Consider the following 18732-nt stretch of genomic DNA (forward strand, 5'->3'; position numbering starts at 1 on the left):
GAGCTTCCTCGAACTCAGAACTTTCCAAACTGTGTGTCACGACACGTTAGTGTGTCAGCTGCGGTGTGCAAGTGTGTTGTGCGAATGCTCCCCGCACTCCTCCTGGTACTGGAAAGGGGTTAGTTCAACCTCCAGCTTGCTAGTAAAATTGAATCACCGTGTCACGAAATGATGCATGTCTAAAAAGTGTGACACCAATGTGAAATGTTTGGAAAACTCTGCTCTAACTTGTGCAGCAGCTGGTAGAAGGTTAGAAAAAAGCAAGTGTCTGGCTGGAGTGCACCAGGTTGGATAAAGCTGGTTTAGATACCCCAGTGTCAGGATGTGTCTTGCTACCTTCGAACTTAACTGGTATCAGGATACTGAATCAAGCTGAGAGGAATTAAATGCAGCCCCAATGAATAATCTGCAAAAAATGTCACTGGACGGTCAGTCATCTGTTTGGCAGCTTGTATGGGATGAGCATCAATGCCTGGTTCTAAAAGTGGACCAGGCTATAATTTGCTGTTGGTTTATGTAGCTGAGTTAAACTCCTTTACATCCAGACCCTTAATGCATATTTAACTTACTTAATGTATTTCACCTCATGTTTTATTTATCATCACGGAAATCAGACGACTGCTACCAATGATGAAAAAGGAAAACAAAAAGTTCAAAGTTGGCGAACAGAACTAAATATTCATTTTTCCTCCTAATGCTTTGGGCACTACACAATTCTCACTTTTGATCCTCTAAACATTGGGGGAAGCAGCAGTCGGGGAAATTGTTTTTGTGTATATAGATCTACTCCCAAAGAAAAAGGAAGAAGAAAGAAAAAGCAAGAGTAGCTCACTGTGTTAGAGCATGGTGCTGATAACATTAAGGTTGCAGGTTCAAACCCCATACAGGACAGCTGCATATTGCAGGGGGTTGGACTAGATGACCCTTGGGGTCCCTCCAGCTCTACAATTCTATGATTCTATTATCTTTCTTACCTGCTCTAAACTCTGGAACAAACAAGAGAAGCCCCTTCCTTTACCTTGAATGGCCACAAGGACAAATAGGCGCTTGACTTGTAAGCCCAACTGATATCTGGAGACCCCTGGAAAGAAGAGGTGTTGTTTTCTCTTCTAGAAGGGATGGGAACTTGTGTGCTGTTCTTGATAGGATTTTAATCTCATACTGTTGTACTGATCCCCATAGATAGCTTTGGCACCAAGGGCATTGCATTTTAGTTTATTTTTAAGGATATAGTCGCATTGGGGCGCTATATGCAAACAACCAAAACAGCAGCAGCAGCAGCAGTAACAACAGCAACAAATATGTTGAAAAAGGAAAGATCCATACATGCCGAAAAGGATTACAGATGTTGGCTACACACACACCATATGTTTAAAGCACACACCCCATGCCCCCCCCCAAATCCTGGGAACCACAGTCTACCCTCTGCCGAGCTACAATTCCCAGCACCCTTAACAAACTACAGCTCCCAGGACTATTGGGGGGGGGGGCGTGCTTTAAATGTACGGCATGCTTTACGCCTGGCATGTTTTCAGGCTTCTGATGACTGAGATGAAAAGGGATCTCCTTTTGGCAATTTTTCATGGATCCCTCCGAAGGAGAGTGAGAGTCTTCATGAGGTCAGTTGCCCTGGAAGAGCACACACATCCCAAACGCTGAGACAACCAGTCGCACGGGTTCTGTTTTATGGTGCCAAGCTGCAGCTTAAAAAGTTGTTGTAGCACAGCGTTGCAAGACAGAGAGTACTGGCCTACCTCCCTTGGCAACAGGATCAGGCAGCACTACAACTTTGTTTGCCATCAGTGGTTTGGTGCTCTGATGCCTACGTGATTTCTGATTGGCTGGGATGACTCAAACAGGGATGATATGGAGGGGTGGGGTGTGTGTGACACTGATGCAGTGGCTTAGTTACTGGGGGTGGGGAAGAGGAAAGAACTGGGAGATTTGAGAGGAAGTTCAAGGGCAAACATTTGACATACCCCCAGTATTAGATCTCGAACTTTCTGATCGAACCAAATGCAGTCCAATCATCTCGTGCGCAATGACTGTTTCGCTATGAAAAGGTCCAAAGCTCAAAACACCCAAAATAAATAAAGGGAGAGGCCAGCTAGCTTCCTTGATTTCGGAAGCTGATTTAGAAATCGGAGTTTTTGTCAGAATTCTCCAGCTTCCCCTCCCACCACGCCATACGTATATAAGAAAACACCAGCAAAGGAAGGGAGCAGATAACAATATTTTTTTGCCTAGGGCAGTAACATGGTCTGAACTAGCCCTGGCTTGATATGGGGCTTTTTTGGGGGGGAAGACATCATAATTTATTCTTGTCACCACCAGAGAATTTCCCAACACGTTTTCAGAGCTATCCTGTCCCCTGGAACAACGGTAGCCCACCTTGGAGGAAAAGGTAACTTTCGCCAACGGCTTTTGTTTGACCATCTCCAATCCATAGCTCTGCTCACACAAAAAACTGCCATAGTCCCATTTTTTGCACTCCCCCCCCCCCGAAAAAACCCCCTTTATCTAGCTGAACCTGTCAGCTGGCATTATCATCACGGATGTGCTCAACCATCTCAGGCAAATGAGCCCCCCCAGCCTCCCTTGCAGCCCAGCTGTACCCTTTGCTGTTTGTGCCAAAAACTCTCCCTCTGCCACAATGCAAAACGAAATTGCTTGCCACCCCTCCTCCCCCCGCACTAAAATAAGAGCAGGAAATCAGCAAATAATTTTCAAAATCATGTGCTGATAATTTCCTGCTCTTATTTTGGTGCAGAGGAGGAGGAGGAGGAGGAGACTGAGCAGGGAGGAGAGGGCTAAGCAGAGCAAAGCCAATGCAAGAATTGGTTTTCTCCTCCAAAGTTAAGGAAAATGGATTTATTTGGCACGTTCAGATCTTTCCCTTAGTTCTCTTCCGGACTTCGGCTATCACAGAAAGGACACTATCCCCGAACAAGGAAAAATTAAAAAGGGAAGGGAATACAGGCAACTCTCGAATTATGGGGGAGTTAACCTTCCAGGGATCACACGTAAAGCCAAAATTGTGCATGGTCAAAAAACATGGAGTTCAATGGCGGATGGGATTGCCAAAGTCCCCAGCTTTCGATTTTTTATCATTATTTAATTGCCAAGCACATATAACTGAATGTGCGCAAATTAAATACACGTAAGTTGTGACTTACCTGTCAGGGGTCAGCAAACTTTTTCAGCAGGGGGCCAGTCCACTGTCTCTCAGACCTTGTGGGGGGCCGGACTATATTTTGGGAGGGGGAATAAACAAATTCCAATGCCCCACAAATAACCCAGAGATTTTAAACAAAAGCACACATTCTACTCATGTAAAAACACCAGGCAGGCCCCACAAATAACCCAGAGCTGCATTTTAAATAAAAGCACATATTCTACTCATGTAAAAACATGCTGATTCCCAGACCGTCCATGGGCCGGATTGAGAAGGCGATTGGGCCAGATCCAGCCCCCGGGCCTTAGTTTGCCTACCCATGGTATAGATAAGGATGCCAAACCAAGTGGGGAAATGGCATTTAGTCCTTGGAAGGACTAAGCTGAGCCAAGCAAGCTGCAATCCTCGCCACACCCTGGCAAAAGCACACAGAACTGGGGACACAGAGCTGCTGCCAACTCTCACCCCCCCCCCAGTAACGTCCTAGCCAAAGATGCATGTGCGACATGACACCGTCTCACTCAGAGCTCCCCTGACCCCTGCCAGCACCAGCCAATGAAGCTGAGCAAGGGCAGGGAAAGCTCGGAGCACAATATCACATCGCATTAGGCACTGTCTCTTAATAGATGCTACTGGGTGATGCAGGTCAGGGATACAGCTTGGTGGAAACGGCATGTCCCTATAATGACGTCTGGCTTGCATTGAAAGTAGACATTACAGAAATCATGTGACTAACCAAGAGTGGCAGCCCCATGGCTCCTCCTCCTCTCTCACCCCCCACCCAGCATTTACTAAAAATGTGACATTCCCTGCTTTCACAAGTGACAGTCAATAAAGCGCTGAGGAGGCAAGGGAGCCTGCAATGCGATGGTGTCATATTTTGGTTCGCCACACTTTGTGGGGACTGAATTCAGAGGTCGTGAGGAGTTGAAGGGCTGCTGCTTTCAGTTGTGTATGATTTCCATAGCATCTCATTTGAGCCTGGGAGAGGTGGGAAAGAGTTACCTAGAGATAACCCGCTTCTGAATAAATAACGGGTCTGATTAATTCAGCACCAGTTTTTTTTAAAAAAGCAGATGGTCAAATGCAAAATAAAGGTTGTTCAGGCCTTGCAAAGCATTGCTGCAATAGATGGCAGTGTAGACAAGCCCTAAGGAGAACGTCCTTCCTGCCCCCCAAATGTTACACTGTGGACTTGATCAGATGCAAACTGACAGGGCCCAAGGCAAGGCTGATTGGGGAGCTCAAGCTGAGGTGGCTGTGGATGTTTGTTGACTTTTTGGGGCCACGGATTGAGGAGGGCAGACTGAGGAGCAATGGGGAGAGAAATGACAAAATCACGAACACAAGCTGAAATTCTGGCACCTTGCACCTCAGCAACACCTGTATCAACAAGTCACAGAAAGACCATTTATGAATTAAAGAACCGTAATCCATAATCAGGCTGGATCAGAAATTGGGCTGGCCCAATTTCATAGTGCGATTTGCAGGTGCCTAAACATCAGAAAAAGAGGGAATTTTTTTATATTATCTGAAAACTTTAATCCTCATGGATACTGCCCTAATGTAAACAAATTCTATACAGCAAAGATCCCCTACAACTTTAATTAGAAACTTTCTCCTTGTGACTTCTGTTTTTGCTGTTTTCTAATCAGTGCAGACTAGTATTAGTGATCAAGTGTCCTTTAATCGCCCTGTAAATAGCCAGTTCCTGTTCCCTGGGAGCAGAAAGATTTTCGTTATTGGGTTCATTTTTTATATAAAAAATTGGCCTGATTTATCAACAAAATAAAATAAATGGAAAACAACAAGGAAAACAGCAAAAGAAAATAAACAGAAAACAATAACTCAGTAATTAAAATCCATTCCCTGCAGAGAACATAAATTGACTAATTACGTGGCAAACAGTAATTAGTTTAGGTGGGCTGTGCTAAACAGGAAGCAATTAGAGGCAGCAGAAATTATTCCATCTAGAGAAGGAATCTTCTAATTAAAGACACAATAATCACGAAACAACTCTCTTTCTAATCTGCACTGGCCAGGCTGGTGCTGCAACCAGGAAGGAAAACCTGGAACACAATGGATTTCTAATTATGTTTAACAAATTCTCCCTAAAGTGTGAGGAAGATGGTAACTACAGACTAAAAGGCAAGCATGGAAGCATCCCCCCAAAATAGAAGTAGCTTCAAGCACTATGTCTTCGTTTACAAAAAATGAGAGCCTTTCTTCCCATTCAGTCTAAATTTCTGCTGCCACGTAATGTGGCAATAACCCATTCTATCAGCACTATAGTGTAGAGAAAGTAGCCTGAGAAGTATTGCTATAAAGAACATGCTTTTCCCCTCCACCAAATTGAGTTAGAAATGGGGGAAGAAAACGAGCTATGCACAACCCACAAGTTCTGCAACTAGCCTCAGATACCCTGAAAAAAAGAGCTCCTGTGATCCCTTTAATAGCCGCAATATCAAAGTGCTTAAAGCAGAGATGCTGGTGAGCAAGTCTGGCTGTGCTGTGTATGGCTCTGCTGCCCCCTCCAGAATTCACCCGGATACTGGAAAACTGTGGGAAACTGCAATGCATGTTTCCAACAATGCAGCTTCTCTACTGCAACTGATTCCCATGTTATGCTGCAGTCCAGGTACAGGTAGGTCAGGCATAGGCAATCTTCGGCCCTCCAGATGTTTTGGACTACAATTCCCATCATCCCTGACCACTGGTCCTGTTAGCTAGGGATCATGGGAGTTGTTGGCAAAACATCTGGAAGGCCAAAGGCTACCTATGCCTGAGGTAGATCATGCCAGCGGCTGCCAGTTCAGAGAGCTGAGATGGGGAACTGTTGTTGTTTTGTTATTCCATACCACCCTTCAATCAAACATCAAACATCAATCAAACATCAAAAAGACAAACATACCTACCATAGTAACAAACAATAACCGCCCCCCCCCCCCCCGCGTTTAAAAGGCCGTGGATTGTTTAATTGGCCAAAGGCCTGGGAGAAGAGGAGTGTTTTGTCTGGTGCTTAAAGATATGACTCTCCCTTTGGAGAGCATGGAGAGCATCCCACAGGCAGGAAGCCACTGCAGAAAAGGCCCTGCTCTCGTGTTGCCACCTTCCAGACCTCTCACAGAGGAGGCATGAGGAAGGGCCTCGGATGATGACTTAAGGGTCCAGGTCAGTTCATATGAGGAGAAACGGTCCTTGAGGTATTGCGGTCTTGAGCAGTTTAAGCCTTTATAGGTCAAAACCAGCGCTTTGAATTGGGCCCAGAAATTAATTAGCAGCCAGTGCACTCGGGCCAGGATTGGTGTTATATGCGCAAACCGTATTGTCCCAGTGAGCAATCTGGCCGCTGAATTCAGCACCAGTTGAAGTTTCTGAACTTTTCAGACAAAGAGTAGGTAGGTTCAACTAAGTCTGGCCCAAAGACTCTAAGTTCTGATTGGAATACCTTTTAAAAAATGCCCAACGTTAAGAAAATGGGGTTCATTGAGCTCTATATTGGGAAAAAGATGTGCCAAAAGTGATGGGTTGACATGTCAAAAGTGATGGGTTGGACATTAAAGCTACTAAATCACTGGATGAAGAACAGGTAAGAGAGGAGGAAAAGGTGTTAAAATCTATTGTTTGGCACGCTAATAAAATTCAGTTCTAGGAGCAATGAATTAGATTAAATGAATGAATGGTTAAGGAACACATGGAGTGTTCAAGGTGAGCTAAATAAATAGAGAGGTCGTTTATTTATTAATATAAACAGTGCCAGCTCCAGGTTCTAGAGGGCTGTTGGGAAAGAGGCCCTCAATGGGACCACCTCTTTGAGTAAAAAGGTAAAGGGACCCCTGACCATTAGGTCCAGTTGTGACCGACTCTGGGGTTTCGCGCTCATCTCGCTCTATAGGCCGAGGGAGCCGGCGTTTGTCCACAGACAGCTTCCAGGTCATGTGGCCAGCATGACTAAGCCGCTTCTGGTGAACCAGAGCAACACACAGAAACGCCGTTTACCTTCCCGCCGGAGCGGTACCTATTTATCTACTTGCACTTTGACATGCTTTCGAACTGCTAGGTTGGCAAGAGCAGGGACCGAGCAATGGGAGCTCACCCCGCCACGGGGATTCAAACTGCCGACCTTCTGATCGGCAAGTCCTAGGCTCTGTGGTTTATCCCACAGCACCTAATGTCCCCATTGCCCATTCAGCTGCCCAGTGGAAGAGAGAGCAGGGGAAGTGAAGGATAATGCTCTGCCTCTCCATTCTTGTTACTTATTGCAGGCACAAAGAGGGCCAGTGAACAGCACATAGGAAAAGCAGCGGAGCCTGGAGGCCGGGATGTGTGTGAACAGGAGTCGCCCTGCAGAGATGTGGGCCTCAGCAGGTACCCAGTGGTGCCTACCTCTGATGCTAGCCCTGTATGTAAAAGGAAGAATATAGTAAGGACTGTAACTGAATATGAATGATTTAAGATGTTTTGGGTTGGAATTCTGTAACGGGTGAACATAAATCTAAATATGGGGTTGTTGCTGTTTGAAATAGAAAGAGAGGATTATTGAAGGAAGGGGGAAAGATGGCAGGGAATATGCAAACATATGAAATTTAAACAGTGCTCAGGTACAGCAGTGAATGAAATGGCACCAGAACTGAGTCGACTGCAACAGCAGTCCTATAAGCTCCAACTGGGATCTACTCAAAAGAAGCAACACTGACCCACTTACTAAATTCCTCCCACCCCAAGCTGAAAGCAGCCTGGTGATACTCATTGCTTACAAGTTACCGAGGTGAATAAACAGCAAATTGTATTCATTCCCTCCAACTCACAGCAGAATGTGTAGCATTTTTATGAGCTGCTTTTGACGCCCCTGTTGAAAAAGATCCCAGCCAAGCAAAAGCAAGCAAGCACGCTACCCCCAAGCTCAGCTTTGCCTTTTCTAAATTCATGCTCAGAGAAGTTGGCAAAGATGAGTAGCAATGCGGCTGGTGGTGACATTTTTAAACCATCACCAGAAACCAAACGAGGGTGGTGATGCGGTAGTGATCACAACAGCATTTGGAGCACATTTCTGGCCCCTGCTTTTTCCTCTTTCTCCTTATAATTTGATTTCTCCGTGAACTGGCTCCATGCAACCACATGTTCCATTCAAAGGGGCATAATGCATAGTTCACTCCACGTGTCTACTCAGAAGTAAGTCCAATGGGATTTGCAGCAGCCTTAGGATGTCTATGACTAAAGTGAACCATAGATTGTATGCAACGGAGAGAAACCAAAACCCAGCACTCCATCATCACAAGCAATTCTTAAGACAGCTTTTGTGTTTCCCATGTGCACAATTTAAATGTAAAACCTACACTGGTTAGAATATACATTTGATTTCAAAACAATCCTCTTTTGCTTTCTACGTGGCATTTCCTTAGGCTCAGTGCAGATGCAAGGCTGCCTGACTTTCTAACTATGATTAGATCAGGAGCAGTCCACCGGCTAGCAAACACTCTTCCCTTGCTCAGGAGCCTCCTCTTCTTCTTGTTCATTTTCCCAAGCCAATCATAGTTAGCATTATTTCTGAACCAATGTTAGCAGTCATGACTAGAAATAACTTGCAAACTGAAGTCTGAGTTAAGCTATGTTTACCAAAAAAATAAAGATGAAGACACAACAGTAAATATGGATTGCAACAAGAAGAAGAAGAGTAGAAGAAGAGTTTGGATTTGATACCCCGCCTTTCACTCCCTTTAAGGAGTCTCAAAGCGGCTAACATTCTCCTTTCCCTTCCTCCCCCACAACAAACACTCTGTGAGGTGAGTGGGGCTGAGAGACTTCACAGAAGTGTGACTGGCCCAAGGTCACCCAGCAGCTGCCTGTGGAGGAGCAGAGACTCGAACCCCGTTCCCCAGATTACGAGACTACCGCTCTTAACCACTACACCACACTGGAAAAGAAGGTGGAATTTTTCATGGGAGAAGGATGTGGAAGCCACACAGTTAGATTAGGCAGTATTTGGTTTACAGAAGACGTTAACGTCATCTCTTAGCACACTCATTCTATACTTATTTCTTTAAATTGGACAGTCATATATATCCCATATTCAGGGCAGTTGAATTGATTTTTTAAAAAAGTTGACAAGTCATCAGCCCTTTAACCAATTTATCTGTCACATTCAAATACAGTTTGCAATATTACCAATATTTCAAAACAGGTGCCCTCCTAAGATATCAAAGTTAATACAAAGTGTGAGATAATTTAAAATTTAATGATCAAAAATGACTAATGAGAAAGAAAGGCCATCATTTTAAAATTGTGTTTCTCCTAATGATCCTTGAAAGCCAAAGTAGGCTCAAAAAGATTTGCCATTTTCATCACTGATTAATCTACTAATGACTTAACAAAAAGACAGGTTCCGAGCAGTAAACAATCTAAATTTTTGCATGAGGAAGTAAAAGAGGGACGGGAGGCAGACTGAGGTGAGTGCAAAGAGGGGAAATACTATAAATCCACTTTTGTTAGGCTTGGGGTACTTCCAAATGACCTGTTTATTGAGCATTAATCCTAATTTCTTAGGGTATTTAATTAACGTTCCAATATGTTTGCGGGGAGGTTAGCTGACCGTCACGCTAAAATCAAGTGTTATCCCACACTCTCCAGGGCATTTTCTCTTTGCTTTTCTTATTATGAAAAGTCTGACCTGTGGGGAAAGCAAGTTTGTTTCACAAGACCTCCCAAATCAGCTATAATTTTGCAACCCGAATTTGCAGGTATGTTACTGGAACTTACCCCAAATTAGCAGAAGGCTCCTCAGTTTCAGGCAGAGGATGAGAACATAATGGGTTAAGCCAGTGGAAAAGGTGACTTTTGAGATGGGAAATGAAAAGGAAATGGTACCACATTGGTATTCTGGGAGGGTGTTCCAGGAATAAGGGTAGTGCCGGCCCATCCACGAGGCAAGGCGAAGCGACCGCCTCAGGCGGCAGGGTCCACCCAGAGCAGGAGATCCTGATGTTGATCTTTCTTTTCCTGCTCCCTTGTTCCTGATATAGATCTTCCCTGACCCCTTTTTCCTTGGCAGGGAGAGCCGCGTTTTGAGGCCTACCCCAGGCCGGTCCTGCCTAAGGCGCACCAAGACAATAAGAGATATTTGGGCAGCAGAGGGTGATAACTACTGTCATATGGGTCGAGGGAGACACCTGTTATCATACAGATTGCCCTTCACAGGGGTTGCCCTTAAGGAAATACTGCGGTTGTGGCAGTGTTTTCAATGACAATCACAGTTCAGACTCTCTATCTCACTTCCCGAGGATGCGTGTATAGACGGGGGGGGGGGTGCCTTAAGTAAAGGTAAAAAGGTAAAGGACCCCGTGACGGTTAAGTCCAGTCAAAGGCGACTATGGGGTTGCAGCGCTCATCTCACTTTCAGGCCGAGGGAGCCGGCGTTTGTCCACAGACAGCTTTCCGCGTCATGTGGCCAGCATGGCTAAACCGCTTCTGGCGCACGGAAGATCGTGACGAGTGCCAGAGCACACAGAAACGCCGTTTACCTTCCCACCACAATGGTACCTATTTATCTACTTGCACTGGTGTGCTTTCGAACTGCTAGGTTGGCATGAGCTGGGACAAAGCAATGGGAGCTCACTCAGTCACAGGGAATCGAACCGCTGACCTTCTGATCGGCAAGCCCAAGAGGCTCAGTGGTTTAGACCACAGCGCCACCTGCGTCCCAAGGGGGCTGCCTTACCTTGGCGTGGCAGCACTTTGCCTTTGTTGAGCTGCTTGAGGCGCTTCTGGTGAGACTTGCCATTGTAGTGGATCTGGGCCTGTACTGCTGAATTGAGCTGGATATTGCACACCTCACAGAGCGTGAACGATGGGTGCTTCTTCTCCCTTTTTGTGCGCTGCTCTGGTGCGCACCCTATACCAGAGCTCTCTGTGAGGGTCCCAAAGATGCTGCTCCTCCCTGGGGAGTGGGGTGGGCTCAGGGGCCGCTTCATCCCTGTGGGGACGGGAAGGAGAAAAAGAATTAAAATAGGTACCAGAATCTGCCTGATGAGACACACGCAGTGGATTTGGGGAGCAAAAGTCACCATAACAGCTTCAGTCTTCCCCATCCATCTGTGCTGGTGATCTAGCTACAAAACCAACAAGCAGTACATACAAACATCCTCTAGATGGAGTCAACTGCCTTCTCTTTTGCCTATAATACAGCTTAATTCAGCTGAAATCACTGTTAGGTAGAACTGCAAGCATTACAGCATCTTTATTTCACTGGTCTCGACCTCAGCGCTCCCTCTTTGCTACATGGTGGAACTTCGAGGCAGCCTTTACAGGTCTATTTTTCTCTGGAGGGGAAATCACTGGAGACATCAGATCATCTAACTCTGCAACGACCCGTTCCTTGGCAACTCCAAATCTAAAGCACGAATTTACACAGTGTCATTCCAGGGTTAAGTGAGTTTGAAACAGACCCACTTTGGCTTCCTGGATGTGTTCAAAGGGCAATTCAGAGGTTTTAGCGATGCACGCGGAAAGAGAAAGTTACTCCTCTTTCATTCCACAGTATGTGACAATACAAAACAATTGCAAGGCGATTATCTCCAGAAGGGAGCTCACGCTTGCTTAGAGGAATAGCAAATCAGCAAAGGAATGTGGCTGAAACAACCTGGTAACAAACAGGACCTGAGCATCGGTTCTAATCCCACCACTGCCCCTCCCAGTTGAAATACGAAGACAGAAGTTGCCCGCCTTACAAGAGTGCTCTAAAAATCACTGCAATTATGCAAACAGCCTTAAAAAGCCTTTAAATGTACCATATAAACGCTAAGTATTATTTGTATTGTGCCTTCAATGGATCATGACTGAATATAGAAGGCAGGAATGATCATAGGACTCGCCCATTTTATTCTTGTTGCTAAACACTCTTCATATTTTTATGTTTTATTTCATATTTATTTGATGGTATTTCATATTTTACATTGTAAAATGTTCTGTAGGTTCCCTTTGAGACGTAGAAAGTGAGGAACAAATATAAGATTTAAGTGGTTTCCAAACTACACCCCCCCCCCCCGAACCTGAAAATCGCTAAGGCTCTTTGCCTTGTGTAACTATTTTTTTTCCTGTTGTAGCAATTCTAACATTTTTATTGCTTCGTTTATTTCTTATATATTGTATTCGTTGTATTAAAATTTGCATCCCATAAGACAATAAAATACAATAAATAAAAGAAGAAATAAAAATACAATCAACAGTTATTGCGAAGGATGTGCCATCTCCTGTCTTCAAACACAAATCCACAGGTAGGCAGGCCATGTACCAGCTGAATAAAGCTTGAGGGCCACTGGTGGCCCACAAACCAGTTTGGGAACCCCTGTAATAAACAATAAATATTTAAAAATAATACTGATCTTTTCCCTGATTCCTCTTCAAACTAAACTCTGTTCCATACATTATACGGCAGCAAGCTCAGGACTAACACTGAACAAATAATCAACTGGGTGGAACTGGCTGCTTAGTGGAATTTTGTTGGAAAGCAGAATTCAATAGTGCCACTCTGCCACACAGCATGCGGTTACTGAAACCAGTTTGGGATTAGAGGGTGGGATGCTGGCTACATGACCCAGAAAGCTGTCTGTGGACAAACGCCGGCTCCCTCAGCCTGAAAGTAAGATGAACGCTGCAACCTCATTGTCGCCTTTGACTGGACTTAACCGTAAAGGGGCCCTTTACCTTTTTTTAGCTTAGGGAGATTCAACTTTTTTTGAAGATCTCCCCCCAAAAGCTCAACAACATTTTGTCTCTCCCCCCAACAAAAATCCTGTACCTCCCATGCCCATTACTGAAGATCTGCCTACACACCATACATTTAAAGCAGGGGTCAGCAAACTTTTTCAGCAGGGGGCCGGTCCACTGTCCCTCAGACCTTGTGGGGGGCCGGACTATGTTTTTTTGGGGGGAGGGAATGAACGGATTCCTATGCCCCACAAATAACCCAGAGATGCATTTTAAATAAAAGCACACATTCTACTCATGTAAAAACACGCTGATTCCTGGACCATACGCAGGCTGGATTTAGAAGGCGACTGGGCCTTAGTTTGCCTACCCATGATTTAAAGCAATGCCCTCCTGTCAAAGAATCCTAGGCACAGAGTTACAATTCCCAGCACACTTAAACCACAGTTCCCAGGATTTTTTTGAGGGAGATGTCTTTTAAATGTTATTTACGTGTATTTCTGGGATCACGGAGTGCAGACTCCCACAAATACGACAACTCCAGCTGAACTTCACACCCTGGGAGCATGCAGACTGCCCCAAAATAGGAATGCTGATCCACGACCTTCTCACAGAATGTCCTATAACATCCGCACCATGGGGTGCCACAAGCTGAGAGCAGGTGCGCAGCAGAACATCATGTGGGATGCTGACAGCCTGGAACATGTGCAGAGGAGGGCAACCAAGATGAAGGGTCTGGAAACCAAGCCTTATGAGAAATGAAGATCCCCTCAGTGGAGTTAGTTATATGGAGGAGAGTTTTGATTTATTGGATATCCCTATGGCATAAACTCCCAAACCACTATCTCATTCAATGCATGTGGCGAGATGACTTCACCAATTTGTGGTCAGGAAAAATCCATGCCAAATTGCTGTCCTATGAGATCTCGCCCACTGAATTGCTCAAACTGGATCTAAATGTGGCAAAAAGGTGTATAAATCAAAGGCTGGATGATGTGGAGCTATACCAAAATTTCGTAGCTGGTGGTGGAGTCTGCTTGCCGTTAAATTTCGGCATAACCCCTATCTACCGCGCTCCGTCCTACTTAACATCGCTTATGGCCGTGTCTCACCGATATGCCTTCATTAGAGCTAGGTTTAATGTCTTTTCAACAAACGTGCTGAGACATAGATTCACTAAGGGCCAAGTCCCTCCAATGTGTGCGTGTGAAATGAAAACATCTGAATCTCTACATCATGTTATGTTTATCTGCCCTTTGTACAGTTCAGCCCGTGCTAGTATACTAAACTCCATAATCCAGCCTACGGCTGTCAAACCAGTAGACCTACAGCTTGCCTGGGTTCTTCAAGATGTGGATCCTTATATTACCCTCCAGGTTGCTAAATTCCTAACAGCCGTCCTCTCGTACAAGAGACGGAATGGAATGTTAGCTGATTATTGATAGTTATAAGAATTTTCTATAATTACTTCAGATATTGATTTTAGTGTAGTGCCTAAAATTTTTTTAATCTTAATCTTAAACTTTTCTATGAATGGTTAATATCTGTCCTTCTGAGTTGAGAACTGTGTTATACTACTTGTGGCTTGTACGAGTCCGCTGTTTTATTTGATTTGATTTGTTTTGATTTGTTTTGTTTTGTTGTGTTGTGTTTCATGATGGGCGTAAAGCCGAATAAACATTTTGACTTTGAGCCTTATGAGGAACAGTTGAGGGAGTTGGGAATGTTTAGCCTGGATAAGAGGAGACTGAGAGGAGATATGATAGCCACCTTCAAATATCTTAAGGGCTGTCACATGGAAGAGGAAGCAAGCTTCTGTTCTCCTGCTCCGCAGGGTAGGATCCGAACCAATGGCTTCAAGTTACAAGAAAGGGGATTCTGACTAAACATCAGGAAGAACTTTCTGGCTGTAAGAGCTGTTTGACAGTGGAACGGACTCCCTTGGAAAGTAGTGGACTCTCCTTCATTGAAGGTTTTTAAGCAGAGGTTGGATGGTCTTCTGTTATACATGCTTTAGTTGAGATCCCTGGATTGCATGGGTTTGGCCTAGATGACCGGCAGGATCACTTCCAACTCTACAATTCTACAATTATATGAAGTGTTGGATATGTAAAGAGAAAGAAGGTTCTTTTTATCATATGTGGTAGTCATGTAGTAAGGTTAAAGCTTACTGGGAAATGATATATAATGAATTGAAAAATATGTTTAAAATAATGTTTGGGGGGAAAACCTAGAAGCCTTCCTTTTGGGAATTATAGGGACAGAACTACCCCAACTGTATAGAAATTTATTCACTACAGCGGCAAGAATGTTACTTGCCCCAAAATGGAAAGAAGAAGTCCCAGCGAAAGAAGAATGGATACAAAAACTTATGGAATATGAAATGGCAAAACTTACTGGAAGAATAAGGAATCAAAGAATAAGAAATCAAGATAACAAACTTTTTATAAAATAATGGAAATGGCTTATTGAATATTTACAAGCCAATTGTAAACAGATAAGAGCATTGGCAGGATTACTGCAATAACCTGCAGTTTTATAAGAGTATATATTTAAAGTAGATGAATAAATGAGTAAATTAAGTTAATTCGGAATATGCAGAAAATAAAAAAAAATTAATTTAAGGAACAGCAGAAAGAGGAGGTAGGAAGTCGAGTTTCAAAATGTTAAAATGATTGTATAATTATTGAAATGTATAAAACTGAATCATTAATAATAATAATAATAATAATAATAATAATACAATTATATGAAGAGGATGCGGCAGTGATGTTTCTGAGATCTCTGAGATGAGATGGCGCAGGAGTTTAAAACAAGCAAATAGCATGATCGATTTCTATGAGACTTTATGACACTAGTGAAATTTGTGGGGAAAGTAATATAGGAATAGATTCAGCACTGGTTAAAACTGTGCTGAACAGGTTAAATCTGAATACGGGCTCCAAGACTCAAGGTACACCAGCAAGCTCTTGCACCCTGCCAAAGTCTCACACGACCTCTGACCCAGATGTGCTATGGTGTGCTACTGAGTTTCCGGTGGCTATATTTCATTAACTGCTTTCCCACAGGTGACCAGGTTATTTTTAATATTGGCAGAAATTAAAATTGGAAAGTTATCTGGACAAAATACTTTCAAAAGGCCACTGCTCTCTAAAAAAAGGATACACGGCCACTCAAATTAGCTTGGCCCACCATCACAGCTCCAGTTACAGAGTTTTAAATAACCATTAAATATTGTGGATGTGCTCATCTCATTCACTTAATCTCTCCGGTGCCCATTTGTCCCTCCTGGAATATTAGGCACTGCAATTCAGCAATCTGCCATTCTCCCCAAACAGATGAACAGAATTAATAACGAGAACTCTAGGTGTGATAATTACCATGGCATTAGTCATTCTCTAGAGCTACATTGCCTTGTATGTGCCTCGCATAATACTCTGAAGGAAAACCAGGCGCTGTGTGCATACATACTATGATTTAAAGCACACGTCCTCCCCTGGGAATCCTGGGAACTGTAGTTTATCCCCCACAGAGTTATAATTTCCTGCACCATTAACAAACTACAGATCCGAGGATTGGGGGGGATGAAATATGCTTTAAATGTATTGTGTGTACACAGCCACTCATTCCAACAAACTTTTTCTGTGGGACAACTGATTGGAAGAGATTTGCCCACAAATTGAGTCTTGCCAATGGGTTTAGGAGGAGAGCTTCTCATCATTGCAAGGCTTGTGCAATTTTAGAAGTACCATCTCTGTATCTTAGAATTAAACATACATACACAACTCTATGTCCTTGAACTGTATATAATATTAACCACACACACATACACATACAGTGGTACCTCGGAAGTCAAACGGAATCCGTTCCAGAAGTCCATTTGACTTCCAAAACGTTCAGAAACCAATGTGTGGCTTCTGATTGGCTGCAGGAAGCTCCTGCAGCCAATCAGAAGCTGTGGAAGTTGCATTGGAAGTTTGGGTTCCAAAGAACGTTCGCAAACCCGAACACTCACTTCTTGGTTTGCGGCATTTGGGAGCCAAAACGTTCGACTTGCAAGGCGTTTGGGATCCAAGGTACGACTGTATGTCCTTTTCTAAAGCAACTGCCCATACTGCAGTCTCCAGCCGATGACCAGTACATCTTGGCCCTTTTCTCTCTGTCCATTTTTCTCCTCTGAACAGACTCCTCCCCGAGACGCATTTGGTCCATAGGGAAATGATACCTGTGTCTGCTTCTTGAGATATGAAAATAATATGTCAGAGAACAATGGCATGTGATTAATGTCATGTATAATTTGAGACTGAACCTCAAGCGGGGCTCAGCCCTGGACCATATTTCCAGTGTCAGCCTCCAATTTGGGAATTTGTGAAATACACAGAATACATAGCAGGGCAAATTCACCCTTGCCTATGTAGCCATGGAAAGATAAACAAAGGAACAAGAAATGCAATTTAACTGTGAGGTCACAGCAAGCAGCTCTGAGGTCCAATACTGGGACTCGAGGCTTCTTGGAAGCTACGCTATGACCAAGTCAGATAGTTCAGTTGGTTAGAGTGTGGTGCTGGTAATGGCAAGGTTGCAGGTTCGATCCCCCTAAGGGGCAGCTGGATATTCCTGCATCGTAGGGGGTTAGACGAGATGATTCTCAGATTCCTTCCAACTCTATGATCTTTATGATTCTATGAAAGACGAGCTACACCCATCTGTAGCTACACCCAGCTATTGCGGTTGCTTAGTGGTTAGGGCAAATCACTCTGCACATGGCTCGCTTACAGCCGCACTCTTTACGACTGCTTCACTGCATTCCAGAGCAGAAGCCTACGGCAGCCAGGATGCTTTAGGCAAGTTTCTTTCTTCTTTTTAAATCCTCAGCTACAGCAGACAAACTTCTGTCCCCTAACAAGACCTTAAGTGGCCCGGGTTTTAAAATAAAAAAGGAAGATCTTCCAGCAGCAGCTGTCAGAACAAGCAGCAATGTGAGGGGGAGGGGGTTGGGGAGAGAGAGAGAGAGAGAGAGAGAGAGAGAGAGAGAGAGAGAGAGAGAAGGAGGAAAAGGGACACTGGATGTGGATGATGGATGGCAAGAGATCCTTGACAGATGTCTAAATCTCTTTGAAATAAAAGAAGGTCAGAAGTCACACTCCGGGACAACTCAAAAAAGCACTTTGCATTTAATACCTTTTCAAGCACCCCTACTTCCAAGCAAGGGCTGCTTGGACCACGGCAGGAAAAAGTGTAAGCACAGAGAGCCAATTCTCACCCCAACACAAACAAAATGCAACATGATACCAAGCCTGCGATATTCACTCTGCACTTTTATGTGACTTTGCCAAGTGCTAAGCCTCTGGAAAACACTGCTCCCTTTTACCCAAGCATCTGAACATGCTCGGGTATTTGTCTCCCATTTCCCCAGCCTAACAGACAGGTAAATCACATAGTTGAAGAGGCATCACTTCATAATGAGGTTGAGCTATCCGCTGTTATACCCCCTCAACAACAACAACAACAACAACAACAATAATTTATTTATACCCCACCCATCTGGCTGGGCCTCCCCAGCCACTCTGGGCGGCTTCCATAGAAACCAAACAACACGCACACAAAATTATATTTCCTGGTTTGCTGTTTGATTGGGTTCTTTTCTATCTGACTTTCCAGCTGGGAAGCCTTGTCATTTCTTCAAGATGAACAGTTTACACGGGCCTGCAATGAATATATATTTCCTGCCACTCCCTTAAAAACAGTCCCACAGATCAGGCCAGCCTTCAAACTTTGAATGCAGAATTGTGTCATGAACGTGCATACCAATTTTCAGTGTAAGAGCTTAAAGTTCAAGGGAGATCACAAAGTTC

The 18732-nt window shown here is 44.1% G+C and overlaps 1 protein-coding gene across 4 annotated transcripts in view; it reads right to left on the reverse strand.

Annotated features, from left to right (window-relative positions):
* The window catches only part of ZNF385C (zinc finger protein 385C), a 167941-nt gene that overhangs the window by 94697 nt on the left and 54512 nt on the right, over positions 1 to 18732 (reverse strand). For all 4 annotated transcript variants that reach the window (XM_028702407.2, XM_077917438.1, XM_028702406.2 and 1 more), the window contains exon 2: positions 10890 to 11144. In XM_028702407.2, the coding sequence (XP_028558240.2) occupies positions 10890 to 11142 (253 nt within the window). In that variant the 5' untranslated portion in view covers positions 11143 to 11144. The remainder of the gene's footprint in view (positions 1 to 10889; positions 11145 to 18732) is intronic.

This window comes from Podarcis muralis, chromosome 13, assembly GCF_964188315.1.
Source record: "Podarcis muralis chromosome 13, rPodMur119.hap1.1, whole genome shotgun sequence".
NCBI classification, from domain to species: Eukaryota; Metazoa; Chordata; class Lepidosauria; order Squamata; family Lacertidae; genus Podarcis; species Podarcis muralis.